Below are 26,745 nucleotides of genomic sequence, written 5' to 3'. Positions count from 1 at the left end.
CATGAAACAATTTTTTTTTTTAATTTCTTGTAGAAGAAAAGATCTCTTTACTATTCCAAGGGATTAATGTAGTGGTATCCCATTGTTTTAATGACTCTTTACTGAAAGGAAAATCCATTGTTTCAGGATTTTTTACTGGGTGGCTTTTGTCACTACAGTGTTTCATTGAGTTCTGGTGAGTACCTTTTTTCCCTTAGATGGAATTGAAAAGAGCTTTCTTCATAACTATTGTTATTAAAATTCCTAGACAAAAAGTGTGAATATCCTTAGTAAGAAAATGAGACTCTGCTTATCATAGAATTTGCCCCTGTTCACGTAGAAGAACATTTCTAAAATTAAGATACATTTGTTACAAGTAATTGGCGAAACTGATGGCACAAGCAAAATTTCCAAAACCTCAGTCCAGTTTTTTTCTATTTCAGGTGCCATTAGAGCACATAATGGTAGTCTTCAGCACCTTACCTGGCTTGGCTTACAGTGGAATTCACTGCCCACCTTACCTGCAATTCGAAAATGGCTAAAGCAGCTGTTTCATCATTTGCCCCAGGAAACTTCAAGGCTTGAAACAAATGCACCCGAATCAATATGTGTTTTAGATCTTGAAGTAAGCAAAGATTTTAACAAATTAAATATTTTGTGTTTTGTTTAATTTTTTGCCTAATTTAAATTGATTTTTCTTTGAATAAACCAGGTATTTCTACTTGGGGTGATATATACCAGCCACTTACAAATAAAGGAGAAGTATAATTCTCACCATAGCTTCTATCAGCCTCTATGCTTGCCACTTCCTGTGTGTAAGCAGCTTTGTACAGAAAGACAAAAATGTTGGTGGGATGCAGTCTGTAATCTAATTCACAGAAAAGCAATGTAAGTAGTAAAATAAAAATATTCCTTTAACTGACTGCCTAAGTTTTTAACTTAAAAACCTATTTAAAAACTTACTGCCTAGGTATCTAACTCTCATGTGAAGATTGAGTTTAATTCTCATGTGATGATTAACATACATGTAAGTTTTGAAATGCACATTTGTAAATCAGTTTTATTAAATAAAACTTTTTTAGACCTGGAACCTCAGCAAAATTGCGACTTGTTGTTCAGCATGACATAAACACTCTAAGGGGCCAGGAAAAACATGGCCTTCAGCCTGCCCTGCTTATACATTGGGCAAGATGCCTTCAGAAAACGGTGAGTTCGTTAAAGTGTAAGCATTTTTAAGAACATTATGTAATGTTTAAAAATCATAAACTTTTCACTGAGTCTTTTAGTTCAAAGAAACAGTATCAGCCTGTTCCTGTTATGCTAGGTAAAGTGTATTTTTTTAATCTTGCCACGAAATAGTTAACAGTTTACATGTAAGTATTTGGAACAGTGCCTGGCACAGTAAATGTTACATAAGTATTAACTGTTCTTATTAGTAGTTAATAATTATGTTAATGATAATTATTATCCAGCCTGAAATTTTTTTTTTAACATACCAGTAGCAGAAGGCTTTGTAGGTTAAGACCAATACAGATCTTTGTAAATATTTGAAATCTGTTTTGTGGCAAGGTTAGTTGTAGATGTTTAACTCTGTGACTACACTGTGACACTTACAGAATGGTTGATTTGGGCTATGTAAAATGGCAGCTTTTAAAGTTTATTTATTTTGAGAGAGAGCGTGCATGAGCAGGGGAGGGACAGAGAGAGTGTGCAAGAGAGAATTGCAAGCATGCTCTGTACTGCCAGCACAGAACCTTATGCTGGGTAGAACCCACATCATGAGATCATGACCTGAGCCTGAGATCATGACCTGAGCCTGAGTCGGATGGTTAACTGATTGAGCCAGCCAGATGGCCCTAAAATGGCAACTTTAAAAGAATAGATTGGGCTGCCTCATTAGGTAGTATCACTGAAAGTGTTTAAAAGTTGGGTCTAGAATGATCACTGGTATCAAGATGGTTGGTTATTCCAACATTTAGAGAGTGAGGCATATGACTTTTGAGATTCTTTTTGCCTTGATTTGAAATTTTAACCACTTGTTTAGACCATTTATAAAGGAATTTTTAGATTCTGTTATTTGTGTTCCTTAGGTTGTGTGCTTCTTTCTATTTTAGGGCAGTGGTCTTAATTCTTTTTATGATCAACGGGAATACATAGGCAGAAGTGTTCATTATTGGAAGAAGGTTTTGCCAATGTTGAAGACAATCAAAAAGAAGAGCAGTATTCCTGAACCTACAGACCCTTTGTTTAGACATTTTCATAGTGCAGACATTCAGGTAATGGAGGATCCCTTTGTGAATGAACTGGAGATGTGGATTTCTAGTTTAGAAACAAAGAAATGGAGGTATAAACTGCTTAAATTAATTGCCTGGCTACTTGATCCTTGTCTTGTTTTCAAAATCCACTATCTGTTGCAAAACATGGCAGAAAAGAGGGCTGAGCTGTTAATTTCATTAGAAATTATCGTGTAAAATCTTTGGGGAATCACTTGGGTTTGATATTCTGGAGAGAGGCAGTTGGACTAAAAATTACTAAATGTGTTTAGGCATCTGAAGTTGGTGAATACGAGGAAGAAGCAAACATAACATTTGCTATATTGGATGTAGTTAATGGAAATATAGAAGATGCTATCACTGCTTTTGAATCTATAAAAAACATTGTTTCTTACTGGAATCTTGCACTGGTAAGTAGATGGTGGTAGGTGAGTTAACAGTGTTTTGTGTTAAAAACCTAATTTTTTCATAAGAGCATTCTTTGGATAGATTTTTCACAGAAGAGCAGAAGACATCGAAAATGATGCCCTTTCTCCTGAAGAACAAGAAGAATGCAAAAATTATCTGAGAAAGACCAGGGACTACCTAATAAAGATTTTAGATGACAGTGATTCCAATCTTTCAGTGACCAGGAAGGTAAGCTTCAGGCTGTTTGTACTTTCTTACTATTGATAACTGGTTAATAAGTGTTTTATGCTTTGCTTTTATATATATATTAAAAAAATTTTTTTTACTTGTTTTATTTTTTACTTTTTAAAATTTACATCCCAAATAGCATATAGTGCAACAATGATTTCAGGAGTAGATTCCTTAGTGCCTCTTACCCATTTAGCCCATCCCCCCCCAACCCCTCCAGTAACCCTCTGTTTGTTCTCCACATTTAAGAGTCTCTTCTGTTTTGTCTCCCTCCCTGTTTTTATATTCTTTTTGTTTCCCTTCACTTATGTTCATCTGTTCTGTGTCTTAAAGTCCTTGTATTAGTGAAGTCGTATGATATTCGTCTTTCTCTGACTAATTTTACTTAGTATAATACCTTCCAGTTCCATCCATATAGTTGCAAATGGCAAGATTTCATTCTTTCTGATTGCCGAGTAATACTCCATTGTATATATGTACACCACATCGTCTTTATCCATTCATCCGTTGATGAACATTTGGGCTCTTTCCATACTTTGGCTATTTGCTGCTATAAACATGGGGGTGCATGTGTCCCTTAGAAACAGCACACCTGTATCCCTTGGATAAATGCCTGGTAGTGCAATTGCTGGGTCATAGGGTAGTTCTATTTTTAGTTTTTTGAGGGACCTCCATACTGTTTTCCAGAGTGACTGCACCATTTTGCATTCCCATTAATTTTTTTTTTAACGTTCATTTATTTTTTGAGAGACAGCAACCGAGTGTGAGTGGGGGAGGGGCAGAGAGAGAGGGAGACACAGAATCTGAAGCAGGCCCCAGGCTCTGAGCTGTCAGAGCCCAACGTGGAGCTTGAACTCCTGAACCGCGGGATCATGACCTGAGCCGAAGATGGCCACTTAACCAACTGAGCCACCCAGGCACCCCTGGTTTTATATTTTGATAATTTCAGAAATACTCAGTAATATACCTATTATTAATGCACAGAACAGTGTGTGTAAATGTTCAATTAGCATTGCTCTATCTTAGGTGTGGTGTTTTTTAAACTTGGGAACCTAACTTTTTATTCTTAACAAAAATACTTGTTAGGGAATAAAAGATTTCTAAGGCAGAACATTTATTTTTGTTACCTTGGCAATGTACTCAAAGTAAATATTGCAGCCTAATGCCTTGCTGTTAATGAATTTTGCAGTTAAACATTTCACTGAAATCAGAAATAGTTGCTGACACTTTCAGATTATTTCTCCTCCTCTTTACCTTTGCTGTGAACTGTCTTTTTTTTCTTTTTTTTTTTTTTTTTAACTATCAGCAGTTTTAGACTGTCATGATGTTATTAACTTTAGTTGTACCCAACTTTCCAAGTATTTTGTTGATTAATTCATGTTGCTGATCTTAAATTAGGATTGATATTGTCTGGTGCATTCTAGCACCTGTTTCTCTCTCCCCATTCAAAATCAATAAAAATCAGTAGCTTACTTTGTTCATGTGGGAAAATCTTCCTAAGTTAACATTTCTCTACCATTATTATGGCTAATAGCAGGGGTAGATATATCATACACTTTAGAATCAGAAGACTTTACACAGCAGTTTCACCTATGTTCCTGTGTAGAGTGGTTATTATACAAGAGTGAGAAAATAGAAGCACATCCGTAAGATAAAATCTTTGTATTTGTTTCAGAGTTGTTTATTTTTGCAAACTTGATTCATCCCTTTTGTTTTTAGTTGCCTGTGCCGCTGGAGTCTGTAAAAGAGATGCTTAACTCAGTCATGCAGGAACTTGATGACTATAGTGAAGGAGGCCTGCTTTATAAAAATGGTTCTTCTCGAAATGTAGATTCAGAAGTAAAACATTCTACACCATCTCCCACCAGATATTCTTTATCACCAAGTAAAAGTTACAAGGTAAGTACAAAAAATGAATTACTCCATTGCAGAATATATTTCTATTCTAAATGTTTTAAATATTATTTTGTTACTTTTTTAGTATTCTCCCAAAACACCACCTCGATGGGCAGAAGATCAAAATTCTTTATTGAAAATGATCTGCCAGCAAGTAGAGGCCATTAAGGTAGATCACTTAATATCTCTAAACTGTGTCTCTTCTGTTCCAAGATTTCTTCCTTCACCACTCCCTCACATCTTTGTAAAGCCATTCAAAATGACCCTTTGCCATGCTACAATAGAGTTATGCATATTGTTTTGCATACGTCTACCTTGACACTTAACCATATTTTTCCTATGTTTTTAATTATAATTTTTTAATTTAATTTTTTAAACTTTAATTCTAGTGTAGTTAACATAGCATTTATATTAGTTTCAGGTGTATAATACAGTAATTCAGTAATTCCATATATTACTCAGTGCTTATTAAGATAAATATATTCTTAATTCCTGTTACCTATTTCACCCATTCCCCCCCATTCATCTCCCCTCTGGTAACGGACTATCTGTTCTCTATAGTTGAGTCTGTGTTTTTGGTTTGTTTCTTTGTTTGTTTTTAAAATTTTATTTCTTATTTTTTAAAATTTACATGGTGCAACAATGATTTCAGGAGTAGATTCCTTAGTGCCCCTTACCCATTTAGCCCATCCCCCCCTCCCACAGCCCCTCCCGTAACCCTCAGTTTGTTCTCCATATTTATGAGTCTCTTCTGTTTTGTCCCCCTACCTGTTTTTATATTATTTTTGTTTCCCTTCCCTTATGTTCATCTGTTTTGTCTCTTAAAGTCCTCAAATGAGTGAAGTCATATGATTTTTGTCTTTCTCTGACTAATTTCACTTAGCATAATACCCTCCAGTTCCATCCATGTAGTTGCAAATGGCAAGATTTCATTCTTTTGACTGCCGAGTAATACTCCATTGTGTGTGTGTGTGTGTGTGTGTGTGTGTGTGTACATATACATATATATATCACCTCTTCTTTATCCATTCATCCATCGATGGACATTTGGGCTCTTTCCATACTTTGGCTATTGTTGATAGTGCTGCTATAAACATGGGAGTGCATGTGTCCCTTAGAAACAGCACACCTGTATCCCGTGGATAAATGCCTAGTAGTGCAATTGCTGGGTCGTAGGGTAGTTCTATTTTTAGTTTTTTGAGGAACCTCCATACTGTTTTCCAGAGTGGCTGCACCAGCTTGCATTCCCATTTCTTTGTTTTGTTTCTTAAATTCCACATATGCGTGAAATCCTCTGGTGTTTGCCCTTTTCTGGCTTAGTTTGTTTAGCATTATACTCTCCAGATCCATCCATGTTGTTGCAAATGGCAGAGTTTTCTTCTTTTTTATGGCTGAATAATATTCTGCAGTGTATATGTGTGTGTGTATACATACACATACACTACATCTTCTTTATCCTTTGATCTATCATTGGACACTTGGGTTCCTTCCATAATTTTGCTGTTGTAAATAATGCTGTAGTATATATAGGAGTGCATATATCCCTTCGAATTCATGTCTTTATATTCTTGGTAAATACCCAGTAGTGTGAATACTGGAACATATGGTAGTTGTATTTTTAATTTTTTGAGGGACCTCCATTCTGTCTTCCACAGTGACTGCACAAATTTGCATTCCTGCCAACATTGTGTGAAGGTTCCTTTTTCTCCACATCCTTGCCAACACTTAACTGTTTCTTGTGTTTTTGATTTTAGCCATTCTGACAGGTGGGGTGATATCTCGTTGTGGCTTTGATTTATATTTCCCTGATGATGATTGATGTTGAGCATCTTTTCATGTGTCTTTTGGCCTTAACCATATTTTTGAAATTACTTGTTTCTGCTTCCTCACCAGGTGTGAATTCTTCCAAGGGAAAGACTCTTTTATCCAAAACATAGCAGCATTCCTGATGTAGAGGTGGTTCCCAAGTGATTGAATTGAACTAGTAAAACTAATTATACTTTGGTCTAGTTCATTTCTCAGACTGATTGTGTGTGTCATATTTTATAGCTAGGTATTGGTCTAAGTTTCAGAAAGTCTATCTTTTTAATCCTGTCGAATGAATTGGACTTAATTATGTAAGGAAATGCTTATTTATTCATGATTTTATTTTAGCTGTATGAGAGTAACCTTAACTGTAAGGCTCAGAGGAGCTTTATTTACTTCTTTGGAATTGGAACTATAAGTAGGTTGTTTCATGCTCATTGGGCAAGAATTAAATTGCTCATACTTTTAAAGTTACAGCAAAGAGATCCTGATACGTGTTCAGTTATTACAGTGCTATGTGAGACTGTGCTGTGTTCAGTTATTACAGTGCTGTGTGAGACTTAGCAAAAATACTGTTTGGAAGGGAACAAAATTTCGAATTTGCACAAAGATTTTGTATGCTAATTTTATATAATCATGGCCTATTTTGATATTCTGTACAGTCTTTTCTTACCTTAAATGGGTTTCAGGCACCCAGCATTGTATTCTGTGGCAGTGTAGTGGAGAGCATTACTCTATGTTTTGAAAAGCTGGGTTCTAGTAGTAACTCTGCCACTAATTAATGCTCTTGACCCAAGCAGTTCTTTTCTGTTTGCTTGGCTTCTCATTTGTAAAGTGAGAATTGTTGAAACCAGTTATTAGCACATTTTCTAGTTGTTTGAATTTTAAAAATTATGATTATAGTATAATTGTATGTTCAAAACTACAGTCCAGATACCAGTAGAGACTACTAAATTTTTCCAGGTAATTCTATCAGTTTCTTATTTTTGGATGTGCAGCATCTGGGCTAATAAACACGGTAGATAGTTGGATAGGGAAAATTTTATTTAACTTGAAAGTTTGAGATATTTTTGATCTCAGTATATATAGCTTTGGGAAATATCTATTGGAAAACACTTTTAGAAGAAGAAAGCAGACATGCTGGATCTGTGACCTCACTTATAACTGGTCAGATACCTGGGCCTATATACAAATATTTGATACTGTTTTTAAAAAAGTGGTCTGTTGGGGTGCCTGGGTGGCTCAGTCAGTTGAGTGTCCAACTTGGACTTAGGTCATGATCTCATAGTTCATGAGTTCAAGCCCTGCATCGGGCTCTGTGTTGACGGTGTGGAGCCCGGAGCCTGCTTCGGATTCTTTGTCTCCCTCTCTCTCTGCCCCTCCTTGGCTTGTGTGCGGTCTCTCTCACTCAAAAATAAATAAACGTTAAAAAAAAAAAAAAAAAGTGACCTATTGACTGATACCACTGTAGTTTCTTTGGAAAAGGAAATAGTTTCTTGATAAGTACCTGTTTTGAAAGGGACATTTTGTAGCTTGGGGTTGTGGAGGGTGTCATTTAGTTGTCTATAAACAGCGGTTTGATAACCAGCTATATAGCTATTATTAGAAAGCAGTGTGTCTGGTGTTTTGTCTAGGCAGCAGGGTGGTATTATGAAAACATTTTTGGAATAAAATCTGGTTTGAATTCTGCTGTTTTCTGTGTCTTTTTTCTCCCCCTCATTTTAAGAAGTGAGTTAATATTGCTTATTTGTATAAGGATTGAGAACTTAAGTACAGTGCCTGGTCTATATTATTATATGTATATAATATATTCTGAGAAGATATCAGTTGTTTTCCCTTTCCTAGTGGATCATTAGAGCATCAGCCTTGAAGGAGTTGTATTGTTTCGTTACATCAGATGTGCGTAAGCGGAAAGCTAGTGGTGGGAGGTAATTTGGAACATTGAGTAGCCCAGATGGACTGGAGAGGAAAGCATTGTGGAAAGGAGGCGGTGGAAGGATGGTTGGGACAGTACTTCTGAGGACCAAGAATATCAGAGAAGTGTAATTTATAGGTACTTGTATTTTTGAACAAGGAAGTGTCTTGGCTAGAACTCAACTTTAGAAAGATTAATTTAGGTAAGTGTGGAAAGGAAATGGAGATGAGGCCATCTAGGAGGTTATCAGTTGTTTAGGTGATAGCTAACTCTAACCTCGAATGCATTAGGTAATGGTACTAAGGAATGAAAGAATGGGAACAAATAAGTTTTAACAAATTAAGGATCATTTTCTTAAATCAGTACCTGGTACTCAGATCTTACTGGAATATAAAAACTCTAAAAAAGCATCATTGAGTATTTACATTTAAAATATGTGTTTGCTCTAGCACTGTTTCTGGCATGATAAAATTGCTTACGGTTGTTTTCTTTCTTCCAACAGAAAGAAATGCAGGAGTTGAAACTAAATAGCAGTAACTCAGGGTCCCCTCATCGTTGGCCTACAGAGAATTATGGACCAGATTCAGTGCCTGATGGATATCAGGGATCACAGACTTTTCATGGGGCTCCACTAACAGGTTAGTTGGCAACTGGATAATTCGTTTTTAGTAAAATCACTGTACTTCCCCCTCCTTTACATAGATAACTTGTGAACTCACCTTGTCTATATACATTTGTTTATATACATGTTTATATATGTCTGCTTATATGTTTCTTAAGCTGTGTATTGTATTACTGAGATTTTTCATAACTCCAAGTAGAAACAAAACAAGCTTTCTATGATCCTGTGTATATAAAGACTGAAAGAACCCCTCCATACATACCTCAGAGAAGCTGAGACTGAGATAGAACAATTTCTTATAATTGGGAAATGTTACCTGATGCTGTTGTGCATTAAGAGATGGCTAATTGAAACCTCTTCAGGAATTACTTTGATGATATACTTAGATGTATGACATTCATAGGAAATCTTGTTTATTTTGAAATACAGTGGTTGGTTATACAAAGGAAGGAGGTGGAGCTGGACCATATTGCAATTTGAAGTTGTGGTCTCTAGAACTGACCTCTTGAGCCGTTTTGTGTGTTTCAAATGTGGAGATAAAACTTTGCCTCACATGATTATGTGAGCATTTGTATATGTGTGGATATTAGGCATTTACTTTAGAGTATTTAGTAAACAACGAACCAAGGGTGTTCCTGTGGGTTGTCTGTGTGCAAAAGTGCTTTGGGCATGTAATTTTATTTAATCATAGTAACCAGAATGGTAGCTACCATTATGAATCCTATTTTTATAGTTGAGGAAGTGTGTTTAGAAAGGTTAGGCAATTTATCCATTATTGTACAGCTAGTTATTGGTAGAGCCAGAGTTTAAACTTCAGTGGTCTCACTTTAAAGCCACTCGCCAGTATGATTATGTTGCCCACAGACCACCAGAAATGATAAAAATGTTTTTTTTTTTTAAATGAGATAGATTCTGAAATGGTAATAGTACCCCCCCCCCCATTGTTTTTTAACCAGGGATGATTTAGAATAGTGTGTTCCAGTTTAGATGAGCACATTTATGTGATGGTCCATAGGGCCATATTGAAGGCAGCCTCACTGTCCTCGTGTGACAGCGTCTTCTAAATGCAGGAAAAATAATAGGAAGGAAATCTTTGTAAAGTCACACTTACTAAATGTCACAAGTCATAGGTAAATACATGAGATGTCAAGAGTTCAAACACTGCTCACTTAAAAACCTTGTGCACTGTATAGAGCCTTGCATAGAGAAGATAAGTAAACTGGCTAGCCTTTTCTAGGGCTTTTTGAGTGCTGTGTGGAATTGATCATTTAGCAGCTTTTGAGTCACAATTTCCATTTCTTCTATGTACAGACATAAAAGGTCTTCTGGTTGTTAAACATAACATTCACATTGTCTCATTTTATTCTTGCAATTACCCTATGAAATGTGTAGAAGCAGCACATCCTCATTTTACAATTGAGAAAAATGGAGACCCCAGACACCTCATTGACAAGGTCACAAAGCAGTTTTGTGGCCCTACAAGGTGGAGAGCTCAAGTCCCCCATTTGCCGTTCCTGTGTTTATAGATTTTTTCTTAATAACAGTAAAAATATACCAAGATAGTTCTTGTCTTTTTAAATAAGATAATTAAAAAACAGTGATTAATAAGCTTATAGGAAATGAAGTACTGAACTGTGTAAATAAACTAAAAACTAACTGTACCACAAAGAGTGCTATTAACATTTTGGAGCATTTCCTTCTGGTTCTTTCTCTTTGTTTACATAAAGAATTTTTAGTGATATTTTTATCATTATTGTCTTATATGTGGATGAGTAATCTGTTTTTTAAATATTAGAGTTCTTAGCATTTTTCTTAAATATTTTTTGAAAATACTGTTAATGAATACAAGGTATCCCATCATGTGGAAGTACTACAAATTTTATTTCTTTATTATTTCCAGTTTGCTGTTAGAAATAATGCTGTGAACACATTCTTAGGATTGTTAGGGTATTTAAAAAATACTTTTGTGTTGGGAAATTGCCTTCTGGAAAAGCTATGCCAGTTTATACTGTTATCACCAATATCTGATAGTGCCTACCTCATTGCATTCTTGCTTAGTGTTAATTATTACCAGTTTCTAAAAACCACCAATTTTTAAAACAAAAATGGTATCAGTTTTCATTTTTTTAATACTGGGCATGTTCAACACTTTATAATCTTTTGTATTTCCTGAATTAATCTGTTTGTTTGGTGCTTTTTTTTTACTAGATTATTTTTAGTAGGTTTATAAGAACTTTAATTATTTGTTCACTATTAAGAGTCACTAGTTACTGATAAAGTCACTAGTTAAATTTCAGACTTTATGATTCTTGGGTCATATCCATCAACTTGTTCTGTGTTCTGTTTCTTTTTTCTCCCCCAGAGTGTTTCCAAAATAACCATCTTTACCAGGCAGTCCATTAGTTTTCCAAATTCAAACGAGCTTCTTTAGCAATTTTTACTGTTCTAATCCCTATAAAGAGAAGATAAATAGACTGGCTAGTCTTTTTCAGGTCTTTTTCAGGGCTTTCTAGAATCAGTTGTTTAGCACCCCTTGGATCACGGTTTCCATTTCTTCCATGTCAAGGCATAAATGGTCTTTAGGTTTTGTTCTCTGATAAAACTTTCATAAAACAGATCAAACAAATGATTGTGGTGGCTTTGCCATGAACACGAATGTCTTCTAGGTGTTGGTTTCCTGATGAAACTCATACAAAACAGGTGGAGCAAATAGTTTGGACATGAGCATGAGTGTCAGTCATGATGTGCCTTTTTTTTTTTTTTTTTTTTTTTTTTTTTTTAAGCAAAGGAACACATTTTGTGTTACTTATGAGATTCTTTCCATGAATTTATCAGGTGATTTTTGACTGGAACATTTTCAGCTTCAGTTTATAAAATGCAGCCTTGTCATTCTGCATATTTTTAAGTCTCACTTTAAAAATGTGGCCCTGGGGCCATCAGATGTATATTTTAGTTCCTTAAATCCTTCCTGTGACTAGTGTGTTCCCAATATTTCTGATGTTGAACGTAGACTGTGCTTTCATATCATACCAATCTTCCTTAGAAAACGGATCAAACAGTTTCTTCTTGGCTCCTTTTTTGGTGCTTGTTGTGAGGGGCTTGTTCTTGTTGACCACTGTGGTTCTGCTCTCTTATTCCTCATGTGTCATATTTAGGGGTTTTTCCTAGTTTGTCATTTGGTATTCTTTATGGTATATTTTGATGTATAGAAATTTTTAAAAATCTATAGTTAAATCTTTCTTTGATTTCTATTGCTTTTGTAATTTATAGTTCTTGCCTAGGTAGTCTTAACTATAGTATAGACTTTTTTAACTGTTTTCTTTCTTTTCTTTTCTTTTTTTTTTTTTTTTTTTTTTTAGTTGCAACTACTGGCCCTTCAGTATATTATAGTCAGTCACCAGCATATAATTCCCAGTATCTTCTCAGACCAGCAGCTAATGTTACTCCCACAAAGGTAACAAAGGAATAATTTATACATTTATAAATATCTCCTTTTTAATTGTTCAGGCTTCCTTCAAAGAAATTCAAGAAGTAGTTCAGCATTAAAACTTATATGTCCCATAAGATACAGATATTTTAAATTTCTCTCCAGATACAGAGTTTATGCTTCCTACTCATCTTATTTTTATGTTACAATGAGTGTGAACATTTACAATATTTTCTAAATGGGGTGGTGGTGGTGGTGGTGGTGGTGGTAGTGGTAGTGGTGATGGTGGTGGTGGTGGTGATGATGGGTCCTTCATCATTTTGTTTTGGCGGAAATAGGACTAGAATGGCCTTGCTGAACCACTATGTGGTAAGTACTTCAGGCCTAAAGTGGCTATGTAGGTGTCAATTAACACCCAGTATTACAACCATAGTTGAATTATAAAGCTTTGAAGACAGATGGCTTGGGTGCATTTAGACCTTGGCTTTCTGCTTGCTTGTGACCTTGGGCAAGTTTTTAAATCTCTCTATGCATTAGTTGCCTCATATGTAAAATGAGGATAATAATCCCTTAATTCATAGGGTTTTTGAGGATATTAAAATGAGATACTATATTAAGTGCTTAGAACAGTGCCCAGTTGGCACATTAGTAAATACTTGATAAATGTTAGTCTCCATCATCATCATCATTATTGTTAACATCATTTTACACATTATTTAGGAATGAAGAAATTTATTCTGTGCATTTATTGTAGAATTGGATTTTTAAGATTCTGTCATTAGTTAAGACAGTTTTTATTAAAGGAGTATAACTGTAAGTATCTTTGTAAGTAATGTTGTCTTCTCTTGATGATGTGCTACATACCCTAATGATATTTTTACCTTATAATGCTCATATCTGTGGTTTGTGAGAATTGGTTTGCATCTAGTTATCTGTAATTTTGTAGACAACCTACAAAAAATTTTAACTTTTTTTTTCTTTTAGGGTCCAGTTTATGGCATGAATAGGCTTCCACCTCAACAACACATATATGCCTATTCCCAACAGATGCACACACCACCAGTCCAAAGCTCATCTGCTTGTATGTTCTCTCAAGAGATGTATGGTCCTCCGTTGCGTTTTGAGTCTCCTGCAACAGGAATTCTATCACCCAGGGGTGATGATTACTTTAATTACAATGTTCAACAAACAAGCACAAATCCACCTTTGCCAGAACCAGGTTATTTCACAAAACCCCCAGTTGCAGCTCATGCTTCAAGATCTGCAGAATCTAAGGTTATAGAATTTGGAAAAACTAATTTTGTTCAGCCTGTGCCAGGTGAAGGAATAAGACCATCTTTGACAGCACCCGCACATACAACACAGCCAACTCCTTTTAAATTTAACTCAAATTTCAAGTCAAATGATGGTGACTTTACCTTTTCTTCACCCCAGGTTGTGACACAGCCCCCTTCTACAGCTTACAATAATAATGAAAGTCTTTTAGGTCTCCTAACTTCAGATAAACCTTTGCAAGGAGACAGCTACAGTGGACCAAAAGCTAGTCAAACCATTGGACCTCGAAATACATTCAATTTTGGAAGTAAAAATGTGCCTGGAATTTCATTTACTGAAAACATGGGTCCAAATCAGCAAAAGAATTCTGGTTTTCGTCGAAGTGATGACATGTTTACTTTCCACGGTCCAGGGAAATCAGTATTTGGAACACCTGTGCCAGAGCTGGCGAACAAGAGTCATGAAACAGATGGAGGAAGTGCCCATGGTGATGATGATGATGACGGCCCTCACTTTGAGCCTGTGGTACCTCTTCCTGATAAGATTGAAGTAAAAACTGGTGAGGAAGATGAAGAAGAATTCTTTTGCAACCGTGCAAAATTATTTCGTTTTGATGCAGAATCCAAAGAATGGAAGGAACGTGGAATTGGCAATGTAAAAATCCTAAGACATAAAACATCTGGTAAAATTCGCCTTCTAATGAGACGAGAGCAAGTACTGAAAATCTGTGCAAATCATTACATCAGTCCAGATATGAAACTGACGCCAAATGCTGGCTCTGACAGATCTTTTGTGTGGCATGCTCTTGATTATGCAGATGAATTGCCCAAGCCAGAACAACTTGCTATTAGATTCAAAACTCCTGAGGAAGCAGCACTTTTTAAGTGCAAATTTGAAGAGGCCCAGAGCATTTTAAAAGCCTTAGGAGCAAATGTAGCCTCAACCACAAATCAGACTCTGAGAATTACAAAAGAACCCACAAGTCATGATAACAAAGATATTTGCAAATCTGATGCTGGAAACATGAATTTTGAATTTCAAATGTCAAAGAAAGAAGGGTCTTGGTGGCATTGTAATATCTGCTCATTAAAGAATGCTGCGACTGCTAAGAAATGTGTGTCATGCCAGAATCTAAACCCAAACAGGAAAGATTTCCTTGGTCCGCCATTAGTTGAAACTGTTTCTGCTCTTACAACTGGCCCAGAAAATACTCCAGATAGATTTACACCGATGACTCCAAAGAAAGAAGGTCACTGGGATTGTAGCATTTGCTTAGTAAGAAATGAACCTACTATATCTAGGTGCATTGCATGTCAGAATGCAAAGTCTGCTAACAAAAGTGGATCTTCATTTGTTCAGCAAGCTTCCTTTAAATTTGGCCAAGGAGATCTTTCAAAGTCTGTTAACAGTGATTTCAGGTCTGCTTTTTCTATGAAGGAAGGACAGTGGGATTGCAGTGTGTGCTTTGTACAAAATGAAGGAAGTTCTACAAAGTGTACTGCTTGTCAGAATCCAAGAAAACAGAGTTTACCTACGTCTTCTGTTCCAGCATCTGCTTCTTTTAAGTTTGGAACTTCAGAGACAAGTAAAACCCCGAAGAGTGGATTTGAGGACATGTTTGCTAAGAAGGAAGGACAGTGGGATTGCAGTTTCTGCTTAGTACGAAATGAAGCAAATGCTACAGTATGTGTTGCTTGTCAGAATCCGGGTAAACTGAGTCAACCCACCTCTGCTGTTCCAGCACCTGCCTCTTTTAAGTTTAGTACTTCAGAGACCAGCAAAGCTCCGAAGAGTGGATTTGAAGGAATGTTCACCAAGAAGGAAGGACAGTGGGATTGTAGTGTTTGCTCTGTGCAAAATGAGAGTTCTTCCTTGAAATGTGTGGCTTGTAATTCCTCTAAACCAACTCATAAACATATTGCAGAAGCTCCTTCAGCCTTCACATTGGGCTCAAAGACTAAGTTAAATGATTCTTCTGGAAGTCAGGTTGGAACAGGATTTAAAAGTAATTTTTCAGAAAAAGCTTTTAAATTTGGTACTACAGAACAAGGATTTAAATTTGGGCATGTAGATCAAGAAAGTACACCTTCATTTACATTTCAGGGTTCTTCTAATACAGATCCTAAGTCAACAAAAGAAGGATTTAGTTTTTCTGTCCCTGTGTCTGCTGATGGGTTTAAATTTGGCATTCAGGAGCCTGGAAATCAAGAGAAGAAGAACGAAAAGCCCTTGAAAATGACACTGGTGTTCAGGCTCAGGATATCAGTAATCAGAAGAATGGTAATGGTGTGATTTTTGGTCAAACTGGTAGCACATTTACCTTTGCAGATCTTGCAAAATCAACTTCAGGAGAAGGATTTCAGTTTGGCAAAAAAGATCCTAATTTCAAGGGATTTTCAGGTGCGGGAGAAAAATTATTCTCATCACAAAGCAGTAAAATGGCTGATAAAGCTGACACTTCTGCTGACCTTGAGAAAGATGATGATGCCTATAGAACCGAGGACAGTGATGACATCCATTTTGAACCAGTGGTTCAGATGCCTGAAAAAGTGGAACTTGTAACAGGAGAAGAAGATGAAAAAGTTCTTTATTCACAGCGGGTAAAATTATTTAGATTTGATGCTGAGATAAGTCAGTGGAAAGAAAGGGGCCTGGGGAACCTAAAAATTCTCAAGAATGAAGTCAATGGCAAGCTGCGAATGCTAATGCGAAGAGAGCAGGTACTGAAAGTATGTGCCAACCATTGGATAACAACTACAATGAACCTGAAGCCTCTCTCTGGGTCTGATAGAGCATGGATGTGGTTAGCGAGCGATTTTTCTGATGGTGATGCCAAACTAGAGCAGCTGGCAGCAAAATTTAAAACACCAGAGCTGGCTGAAGAATTCAAGCAGAAATTTGAGGAATGCCAGCGACTTCTATTAGATATACCACTTCAAACTCCTCATAAACTTGTAGACACTGGCAGAGCTGCCAAGTTAATCCAGAGAGCGGAAGAAATGAAGAGTGGATTAAAAGATTTCAAAACTTTTTTGACAAATGATCAAACAAAAGTCACTGATGGAGAGAATGAGAGCTCTGAGGGTGGTGCTGCCGCTGCCTCTGATACAACTAACAAGCCAAACCCCGAAAACACGGGGCCCACACTGGAGTGGGACAACTATGATTTAAGGGAAGATGCTTTGGATGATAGTGTGAGTAGTAGTTCAGTACATGCTTCTCCATTGGCAAGTAGCCCTGTGAGGAAAAATCTCTTCCGCTTTGGTGAGTCAACAACAGGATTTAACTTCAGTTTTAAATCTGCTTTGAGTCCATCTAAATCTCCTGCCAAGTTGAATCAGAGTGGAACCTCAGTTGGCACTGATGAAGAATCTGATGTTACTCAAGAAGAAGAGAGAGATGGACAGTACTTTGAACCTGTCGTACCTTTACCTGATCTAGTGGAAGTGTCCAGTGGTGAGGAAAATGAACAAGTTGTTTTTAGTCACAGAGCAAAACTCTATAGGTATGATAAAGATGTTGGTCAGTGGAAAGAAAGAGGCATTGGTGATATAAAGATTTTACAGAATTATGATAATAAGCAAGTTCGCATAGTGATGAGAAGGGACCAGGTATTAAAACTTTGTGCCAATCACAGAATAACTCCAGACATGACTTTGCAAAATATGAAAGGGACAGAACGAGTGTGGGTGTGGACTGCCTGTGATTTTGCAGATGGAGAAAGAAAAGTAGAACATTTAGCTGTCCGTTTTAAACTACAGGATGTTGCAGATTCATTTAAGAAAATATTTGATGAAGCAAAAATAGCCCAAGAAAAAGATTCTTTGATAACCCCTCATGTTTCTCGTTCAGCCACTCCCAGAGAGTCACCATGTGGCAAAATTGCTGTAGCTGTATTAGAAGAGACCACAAGAGAGAGGACAGATTTAATTCAGGGTGATGACACAGCAGATGCAACTTCAGAAGTTGGAGAAGCATCTAGCACATCTGAAACAACAACAAAAGCAGTAGTTTCTCCTCCAAAGTTTGTATTTGGTTCGGAGTCTGTTAAAAGTATTTTTAGTAGCGAAAAATCAAAACCATTTGCATTTGGCAACAGTTCAGCCACTGGGTCTTTGTTTGGATTTAGTTTTAACGCACCTTTGAAAAATAACAGTAGTGATGCCAGTTCAGTAGTCCAGAGTGAATCTGAAAGAAAAGTGGAACCTAATTGCGAAGAGACGAAGAATTCAGATAGCAAACAGTCTTCAGATGGCAAAGTCAAAAATCTCTTTGCTGCTTTTCCAAAAGAAGAGTCCTCAACTAATTACACATTTAAAACACCAGAAAAGGGTAAGCTCTTTGTCTTTGGTATAAACAGAATTTTTTTCCATTAATTTGTAAATATTTTGCTTGATGCATATACTTTTTGGTAGGATACTAACGTCTTAGTAAAAGTTGGGTTATAATAGCTTTGTGAATAGTGAAAAAATATTGGTGCAGATTTTTTTTCTCCCTAAATCTGTTTCCCTGTGTTTAAACAGCAATAGAAAGTGTGTGTGTGTGTGTGTGTGTGTGTGTGTGTGTGTGTGTGTAAGTTATTTAGGAGATCTGAGTAACTGGAAGATACTTATATCATGCTTAGTGCAGAGAACAAGAACCTAATACAGTACCAAAGTTTAGTGACTCATGTACTTGAATCATGAGTATTACCTCGAGTCTGATTTTTTTAAGTGTCCATTCTTCAACATATTATTCTCTTGTCACTCAAAAACCATGGTACTGAGATGTTTATAAGTTATGTAAGGAAGCCTTGCTGCTAGTATTAAAAGAGTAAAGAAATTACCAGGATAAATAAATATGTAACACAGCCAAATTGGTATAAATTGAGGTATTCTGGCTTTTTATATTTTAAAATCACATTGACTTTGATTCTCAAAATGTTCAAAAATGAAATACTCTTTATTTTCTAGGATTTAATTTTAGCCTTTTTAAATCTAATCCAATGGCTTTTTGGACCAGCATCCCTTCCTCACAGCCTGAGAACAAAGGTATAGAGCTAGCATTCTCGGTATGAGATGACATCAGTTGTTTTTTTTGTTTTTTGTTTTTTTAAGCAGCTGGTAGTCCTTAGCATAGTAACTGGCTGTATGAAATTAAGTATTTAACACACAGTGTGCATGTTAAAGAATGTGTGTTTAAACAAATACTTTTTGACTAGGGGTGTGTAACACCCTTTAATGCTGTTTTTTGTTTTTTGTTTTTTAATGTACTTGGATGTCATGTTTTCTCACTATTGCAAAGCATTATTTTGAGGTAGATCCATACGGTCTTTACCTTTCACTGCTTTGTACTTCATTATTCTGTCATTTTCAGCTGTGCTTAATGAAGACCTGTGTTTTCTCTAACATTTATCTTTAGCCAGTAAGTAATGTTTCCAGTATCCAAACATGTGATGGCAGCATGTATACACATGGAACAGAGTTTCCTTTTAAGGCTATCCTTTTAGACAGGGTTTAGAAAAATATCATATTTGAAAGTAGACTTCATTTTTAACAGCCACCATTAAATGCTAGTATGTTATAAAAGTGTTGGTATTAGAGTGGAATAATAGGAAGTGGGGGATCTGTTGAAGACCTTCAAGAGCAAGGTTAGGGAATTGAAAACCCATTATAAGTATCTAATAACATATCTTGAGTAACCCAAATATGTTCAATGGTAAAGTGACAGTCCTTGATTTGGGGGGGCCTTTAATTTTTTTTTTTAAGTTTATTTATTTATTTTGAGAGAGAGAGAGAGAGGGAGAGAGGGAAGGAGAGCATGAGTGAGGGAGGAGCAGAGAGAGGGGGGAGAGAGAATCCCAAGCAGGCTCCACACTGTCAGTGTAGATCCCAGTGTGGGGCTTGATTTCATGAACTGAAATCATGACCTGAGCCTAAATCAAGAGTCACGTACTCAACCTACTGAGCCACCCAGGTGCCCCTCTTTTTTTATTAATGTTTGTTTGTTTATTTATATGTTTATTTTATTTTTTAGAGAGAGAGAGAGAGAGACAGAGCATGAGTGGGGGAGGGGCAGAGAAAGAGAGGGAGACAAAGAATCTGAAACAGGCTCCAGGCTCTGAGCTGTCAGCACAGAGCCCAGTGTGGGGCTTGAACTTGGGAATGGCGATGTCATGACCTACTCTGAAGTCAGATGTTTAACCAACTGAGCCACCCAGGTGCTCCTTAATGTTTATTTTTTTGAGAGAGAATGCATGCTCACGAGTGGCAGAGGGGCCGAGAAAGAAGCTGGGAGAGAGAAGCAGGCTCCATGCTGTCAGCGCAGAGCCCGATATGGGGCTTGAACTCATGAACCATGAGATCATGACCTGAGCTGAAATCGAGAGTTGGGTGCTTAATCGATTGAGTCACCCAGGCGCCCCTCAATTTTTAAGTATACCAATCACATTACTGGCTAAAGCAGCCCTTAAGCTTTTCTTGAGGATGTATTCTTTGAGAAATTATTGAAGAGTGTGGACTTTTTCCTATAAATGACATATATTTGCATGCACAGTCTGTGGGACCTAGGTTAATCCTTGACTCGAGCAAATTTGCCAGTATACTACTGCAGGACAGAAAGCTTTATTCTGTTTCAAGTCCAAGAATGTCATAGTCCCAAAGGATCTTAGAGATGGAGAGTTCAGACATGAGGAAACTGAGGCACAGTGGGCTGTCTGAAATGCTCAAATTGTCTTTACCAGTTAATAACAGAATTGGAGTAAGAATCTGTATCCTACATTAGTCATACTATGTTTTTCTAATTAAAGAGAGTAAAAGGCAAGTTTAACATTGTAATAGGGCTCTAATTCTCTAGATCAGGTCAAATATGATCTGTGTATATAATTTAGAATTTTCTAATATCCACATTAAAAAATAGAATAAGAAGAAACAGGTGCAAAAAAAGAGATGAAATTAATTTTAACAATCTATACAGTTAGACTATATCTGAAATACCATTTCAAGTTCTAATCATAAAAAAAAAAGATTTTTATTTTTTTTTTTTTTTTGTGCTAAGTCTTTAAAGTCCAATGTGTATTGTTCTACTTGGAGCACAACTCAGTTTGGAATGGCCACATTTCAAGTGTTTAATAGCCACGTGTGGCTAGGCTACCATATCAGACAGCACCAGTTGGTACATAGCATGCTTCATGATTTGCTTTATCCATTCCTTTTGCTAAATACTCTTCTTTATAGACCAGAGTATATTGTATGAAGAATCCCTTTATTCTTCCTTTTTTTCAGCTATAAAAATTTGTGTTAGTTTCTTATAGTGTTACCCCTAGGATAACTGTTTTAATTTGGTTTTATCTATTATCATGCTTGGAAATACACAAAACTGGATGTAACTCTGAACACCTGCCATCCTTGGCAATTGTTAACTTTCCCTGTAGTAACTAATCATGGTTAGCTTTTGCATTAATTTCATATTTATACTAATCCTTGCTCATGATTTACGTAAGTTTTTTCCGTTGTTGAAAACGCATGGATATTTTGCTCAGCTATTGTTTATATGCCAAATACGGTTATGGCAGCATTATTTAAATACCTTTTAAAATTATAGCCAGTAATAGCAATTTTTTTTTCAACGATCAGTAAGTAAAAGCAGTTTTTTTTGGTTTTAATGGATTCTATATTCACTAAAGATTTTTGATGGAATGTTAAATCAGGCTTCTAATTCTCTACAGAGCTCTGTCCACATCAAAGTTTATGTGTTTAACCTAAAGATAAGTGGCGTGGTTTTATTTTCAGTTAGAATATTGATGTTAATACCTACTTAACTCCTGGTCTTTATAATTTTTTTTGACCTGTTTTATAGCAAAAGAGAAGGAAAAGCCTGAAGATTCTCCCTCAGATGATGATGTTCTCATTGTATATGAGTTAACCCCGACCCCTGAACAAAAAGCTCTTGCAAGCAAACTTAAACTTCCTCCAACTTTCTTCTGCTATAAGAATAAACCAGATTATATTAGTGAAGAAGAAGAGGATGGTAAATCTTTTGTTATTTTAAGAGCATTCTGTCTGTGCTAATTTTAGTAATGTTTAAATTGTTTAAGCCTGCCTCTTAGAGCCCATAACTCCTGTCCTTATAGGTAGATGTTTATCCTCAGTGTGTGTGTAAATAGTCAATGGATGTAATGATTGAAACAATCATTCAATAATGATTGAATGAAATACATTCAATGCATTTTTTAAGTAAGGATGTTTTGGATGACTACTATGAGCAGAGCAGGTATTTTGAGAGAATTGAAAAGAATCCTAATTTCCCTATAGACTTAGAGGGATGAGAGAGTGATGAGGCAGATAGGGGTCTGATTATGGAAAACTTTGTGAGCCACAGTAGAGTTTTTCAGCAGGGGAGTTTGCATGTTCAAAAAGAGTTTCAGCAGGATCAGTTGAGTTAGTGAGATAGAGGATCGGGTTGTAGGACATGGAGATAGGAAGATGAGCCAAAATGATAGTAAAGCAGCTCAGAGGAGAGCCTGAATGAAATTTCTGTGATGACAGGAGAGGCATTAGGAATATAGAATTGGCAAAACTGGGTGCTCTTTCAATGTGGGGGGTGAGGGAAAGTATGAAATTGGAGGGTAATTTCTAGATTTATGGCTGGGAAAATTCCTAAAACTTACTAGAAATTCTTTTTGTTTAATAAAATCAATTATACTTTAAGATGAAGATTTTGAAACAGCTGTCAAGAAACTTAATGGAAAACTATATCTGGATGACTCAGAAAAATGTAGACCATTAGAAGAAAAGCTAGCAGGTATGTTAAATTAAAATTACTAGTTAAAATGTTTTTTAAAAATCTTCTGTTTAAAAGGAATCTTCAGGGTGCCTGGGTGCCTCAGTCAGTCAAACGTCCAACTTCAACTTCAGCCCAAGTCATGATCTCATGGTTTGTGAGTTCAAGCCCTGTATCTGGCTCACCTCTATCAGTGCAGAGCCCACTTCGGATCCCCTGTCCTCCTCTTTGTCTGCCCCTCTCCCGCTCATGCTCTCTCTCTCAAAAATGAGTAAACATAAAAAGAAAAGGCATTTTCTAATCTGATCATTTTTATGATTATCAGATTTACTTATGTGATATGCCTGTGGCAATTTAAAATATTTGAAAATAATATGAAGTGTAAAATAATTGTTTTCCTGGTGATCCTTGTTCTCCATTAGCATTCATAGGTATTGCTATCTGGGTCTGTAATCTGTAGATTATATGGAGGACAATTCTTGGAGAGTAGTTGGACTTCTAACTTTCTTTTGCTTGTGTTGTGTGGGATTTTCAGATAATGAAAAAGAATGTGTTATTGTTTGGGAAAAGAAACCAACAGTTGAAGAGAAGGCAAAAGCAGATACATTAAAGCTTCCACCTACATTTTTTTGTGGAGTCTGCAGTGATACTGATGAGGACAATGGAAATGGGGAAGACTTTCAATCAGAGTTACAAAAAGTTCAGGACTCTCAAGTAAGAGCATCTCCATTGTTTTCCTTCTGGTTGAGTTGCCATTGTTGATGCAGTAGATTAGAATATTCTTACCAAATGGTAATAATGTGTTGTGGATAGCAAATGGATTAGGCATTTACCAATCAGCTTTGGCCAGAGAAGGAGGAATGTTGTTCTACAGAGAGGACTTAAAGGTTCTCTCCTGTGTATATGTTGGATTTTTGCAGGGATGGGAGAGATGGACTGTGCAGATATTCTTAAGAATGTTTATCATAATACCAAGAATGATATTAAGTAGTTAATTTTTCATGCAAGTTAGTTAATTTTGTGGTGGGCAGAGTGGATAGGAAGTGGCATTTGAGACTTAGTTTCAATGGCATTTGAGACTTAGCAAGGTGGCCTATACCTTGCTTTGTAAATTTCATGATTTGATTACTTTCTTTTTAAAAAATTTTTTTAACATGTATTTATTTTTGAGAGAGAGAAGAGACAGATAGCACAAGTGGGGGAGGGGTAGAGAGGGAGGGGGACACAGAATCCAAAGCAGGCTTCAGGCTCTGAGCTGTCAATAGAGCCCGATGTGGGGCTTGAACCCACAAACGGTGAGATCATGACCTGAGCTGAAGTCGGAGGCTTAATCAGCTGAGCCACCCCGGTGCCCCTTGATTTGTTTACTTTCTTAGCTTAAAAGTAGTGATAATTTTAATAGGTATCAACACCTTGGTATCTTAATTTGTATTCCACAGAAACTAGAAGACAAGATCTGTGTCTAGTTAATTTGTTCATAATCTAATATTGACATCTATTCAGAATGTTCCTTTCCCCCTCAAGTAACACTGTTTTTTGATGGTTTGTTTTTATTCTTAGATGATTAAAATGAAGTAGAGTTCTGGAATTAGTTATGAATGTGGTGGTTTATTTAAAGGATATATGGCTGGAGAGAGATGTGTTGTAACACATGGTCTTAGTCTGTAAGAAATTTATTGCTCTTCATTGACTCTGAGCAGTCTAGCTGACCACCTAGGATGTGTAGGTTTAATCTATCAGTACACATACAATTAATGGCCATCAGCTGATGTAATGCTAATCATGTTCTCATTTACAACCAGATAGATTTATTTGTGGAAATCTGAAGTGGCCTTACTAAGTGTTCCATTTAAGGTGTATTTCAAATCACTCAACAGTTTCCCTGGACTTACTGGGCATACACAATATTTAATAGCTGTTACTCTAATTACTAGCTGCTAGAGGCTTTATCACGTATTTATTCAACAAATGCAGTAGTCATATTAATATAAATTTAGATTATGCAAATTTAAACAGTATGATTTAAATATGGCCTGTTGTGTGCAAAACTTAAAGTTATTGATTTAAAATGTATTTTAAAATTTAAGGGGCGCCTGGGTGGCTCAGTCAGTTAAGCATCCGATTTTGGCTCAGATCATGATCTTACGGTTCGTGGGTTCAAGCCCCGCATCAGCTCTGTGCTACCAGTGTAGAGCCTGCTTGGAATTCTCTCTCTTTCCCTCTCTCTCGCCCCCTGACCCCACTCATACTTTCTCTCTCTCAAAAATAAGTAAATAAACTAAAAAAAAAAAAAATTAAACTGAAAAATAATATCAGCACTGATGTACACACTGAGTTATACATCATTTATTCTTATTTTCCACCTTGTGGTGCCACTTTAGCTGGTACACAAGAATTTGGTGTCTTTTGTCAGTATTTTGTGAAACATGCTTTTAAAGGAGTTGAAATATCTTATTTGAGGTGACTTGTGTTATTTTAAAGCATTCATTATTGTCATAACTTAATAAAATAATCCTATAACTATCACAATGTTCATTAAATAGCAGTACTACTGGCTGTTCAAAAATACTTTGGGTACTAAAGTTAAATGTGATAAACCTTTATAAAGGTTGGAAAAAATGGCACAATAAATTATAAAATTTCAGGAGAGCAAGCACCCTTTGATACAGATATGAAATAGAAAACCAAAAACCAGGGGCGCCTGGGTGGCTCAGTCGGTTAAGCGTCCGACTTCGGCTCAGGTCATGTTCTCGTGGTCCATGGGTTCGAGCCCCACGTCGGGCTCTGTGCTGACAGCTCAGAGCCTGGAGCCTGTTTCAGATTCTGTGTCTCCCTCTTTCTCTGACCCTCCCCTGTTCATGCTCTCTGTCTCAAAAATAAATAAATGTTAAAAAAATTAAAAAAAAAAAAAAAAAAAAAAAAGAAAACCAAAAACCATTAAAGCTAAGATATGCTATAATGGATGTAAATTTATACTCTCTCAGAATGCATTGTTCCTACTGTGACAGTCTAATTCATCTTAGATATGCATCCCTTGCATAAAATGGTTATGTGTACTCTGTAAATGTTTACCGTTGAGCTAGCACTGTGCTGACGATTGGGTATACAGTATTGAACAAAACAGAAGTAATCTGACTTGTCTGTGTGGAGTTTTCCATTCAAGGACTGTAAGGCATTAGCAGCTGAATTAAAACAATTCCTCTCACCCAAGCAATTCTAGGCTACTTTTTTGGGGTAACGTTTATTGTGATATAATTCACATATTGTGCACCCCATCCATTTTAGAGCGTACAGTTCAGTAGTTTTTAGTATATTCACATGGTTATGCAACCGTTACCACAGTGATTTTGAACAGTTTCACCACCCCAAGAAGAAAACCTCTAACAGTCACCACCCTTCCCCATTTTGCCCGAGCTCCTCCATCTCAAGAAACCACTACCCCTGATGGACTTTCTGTCTCTATAGGTTTGCCTATTTTTTGGACATTTTGTATAAATAAGTCATGATAATTTGTGGCCTTTTGTGTCTGGCTTCTTTCATTTAATGTTTTCAAGGTATAGCTACATTGTAGTGTATATCTGCATTTTATTAATTTTTATGGCTGAGTAATACTCTGTTGTATTGAATATATTACATTTCATTTATCCATTCATCTGTTGATCATTTAGGTTGTTTTTACTTTACTTTTTGTCTGTTATGAATAATACTGCTATGATAGCCTAAAACATTTGACACATAGAATGATTTATCTTTTCCTTGTGTTTTGGTACATTAAAAAATAAGGATTTTTTTCATTTGTAGTAATTTTTTTATAGAAGTAAAATTCACTTTTTGTTGTGTGTATATGTGTGTGTCTGTTTTCTAGGAGTTCTTTTATGTGTTTGAATTCTTGTAGTTCTCGGGGCGCCTGGGTGGCGCAGTCGGTTGAGCGGCCGACTTCAGCCAGGTCACGATCTCACGGTCCGTGAGTTCGAGCCCCGCGTCAGGCTCTGGGCTGATGGCTCAGAGCCTGGAGCCTGTTTCCGATTCTGTGTCTCCCTCTTTCTCTGTCCCTCCCCCGTTCATGCTCTGTCTCTCTCTGTCCCAAAAATAAATAATAAAAAAAAAAAAAAAAAAAAAAAAAAATTTGAATTCTTGTAGTTCTCACCAGAGGCAG

General features: G+C 36.5%; 1 protein-coding gene across 1 annotated transcript in view; it reads left to right on the top strand.

The window, feature by feature from the left end:
- RANBP2 (RAN binding protein 2) overlaps positions 1 to 26,745 on the top strand; it is an 82,144-nt gene that overhangs the window by 42,295 nt on the left and 13,104 nt on the right. The window contains 15 exon segments of the mRNA XM_042931836.1: positions 423 to 604; positions 692 to 867; positions 1,062 to 1,185; positions 2,094 to 2,255; positions 2,525 to 2,662; positions 2,742 to 2,888; positions 4,608 to 4,787; positions 4,870 to 4,953; positions 9,008 to 9,143; positions 12,487 to 12,581; positions 13,539 to 16,056; positions 16,059 to 18,161; positions 21,666 to 21,836; positions 22,518 to 22,610; positions 23,125 to 23,303. Of these exon segments, the coding sequence (XP_042787770.1) occupies positions 423 to 604; positions 692 to 867; positions 1,062 to 1,185; positions 2,094 to 2,255; positions 2,525 to 2,662; positions 2,742 to 2,888; positions 4,608 to 4,787; positions 4,870 to 4,953; positions 9,008 to 9,143; positions 12,487 to 12,581; positions 13,539 to 16,056; positions 16,059 to 18,161; positions 21,666 to 21,836; positions 22,518 to 22,610; positions 23,125 to 23,303 (6,488 nt within the window).

This window comes from Panthera leo, chromosome A3 (assembly GCF_018350215.1).
Source record: "Panthera leo isolate Ple1 chromosome A3, P.leo_Ple1_pat1.1, whole genome shotgun sequence".
Taxonomy (NCBI): domain Eukaryota; kingdom Metazoa; phylum Chordata; class Mammalia; order Carnivora; family Felidae; genus Panthera; species Panthera leo.
The sequence above is the reverse complement of the archived record's forward strand: the minus strand, read 5'-3'. Positions and strand labels throughout refer to the sequence as shown.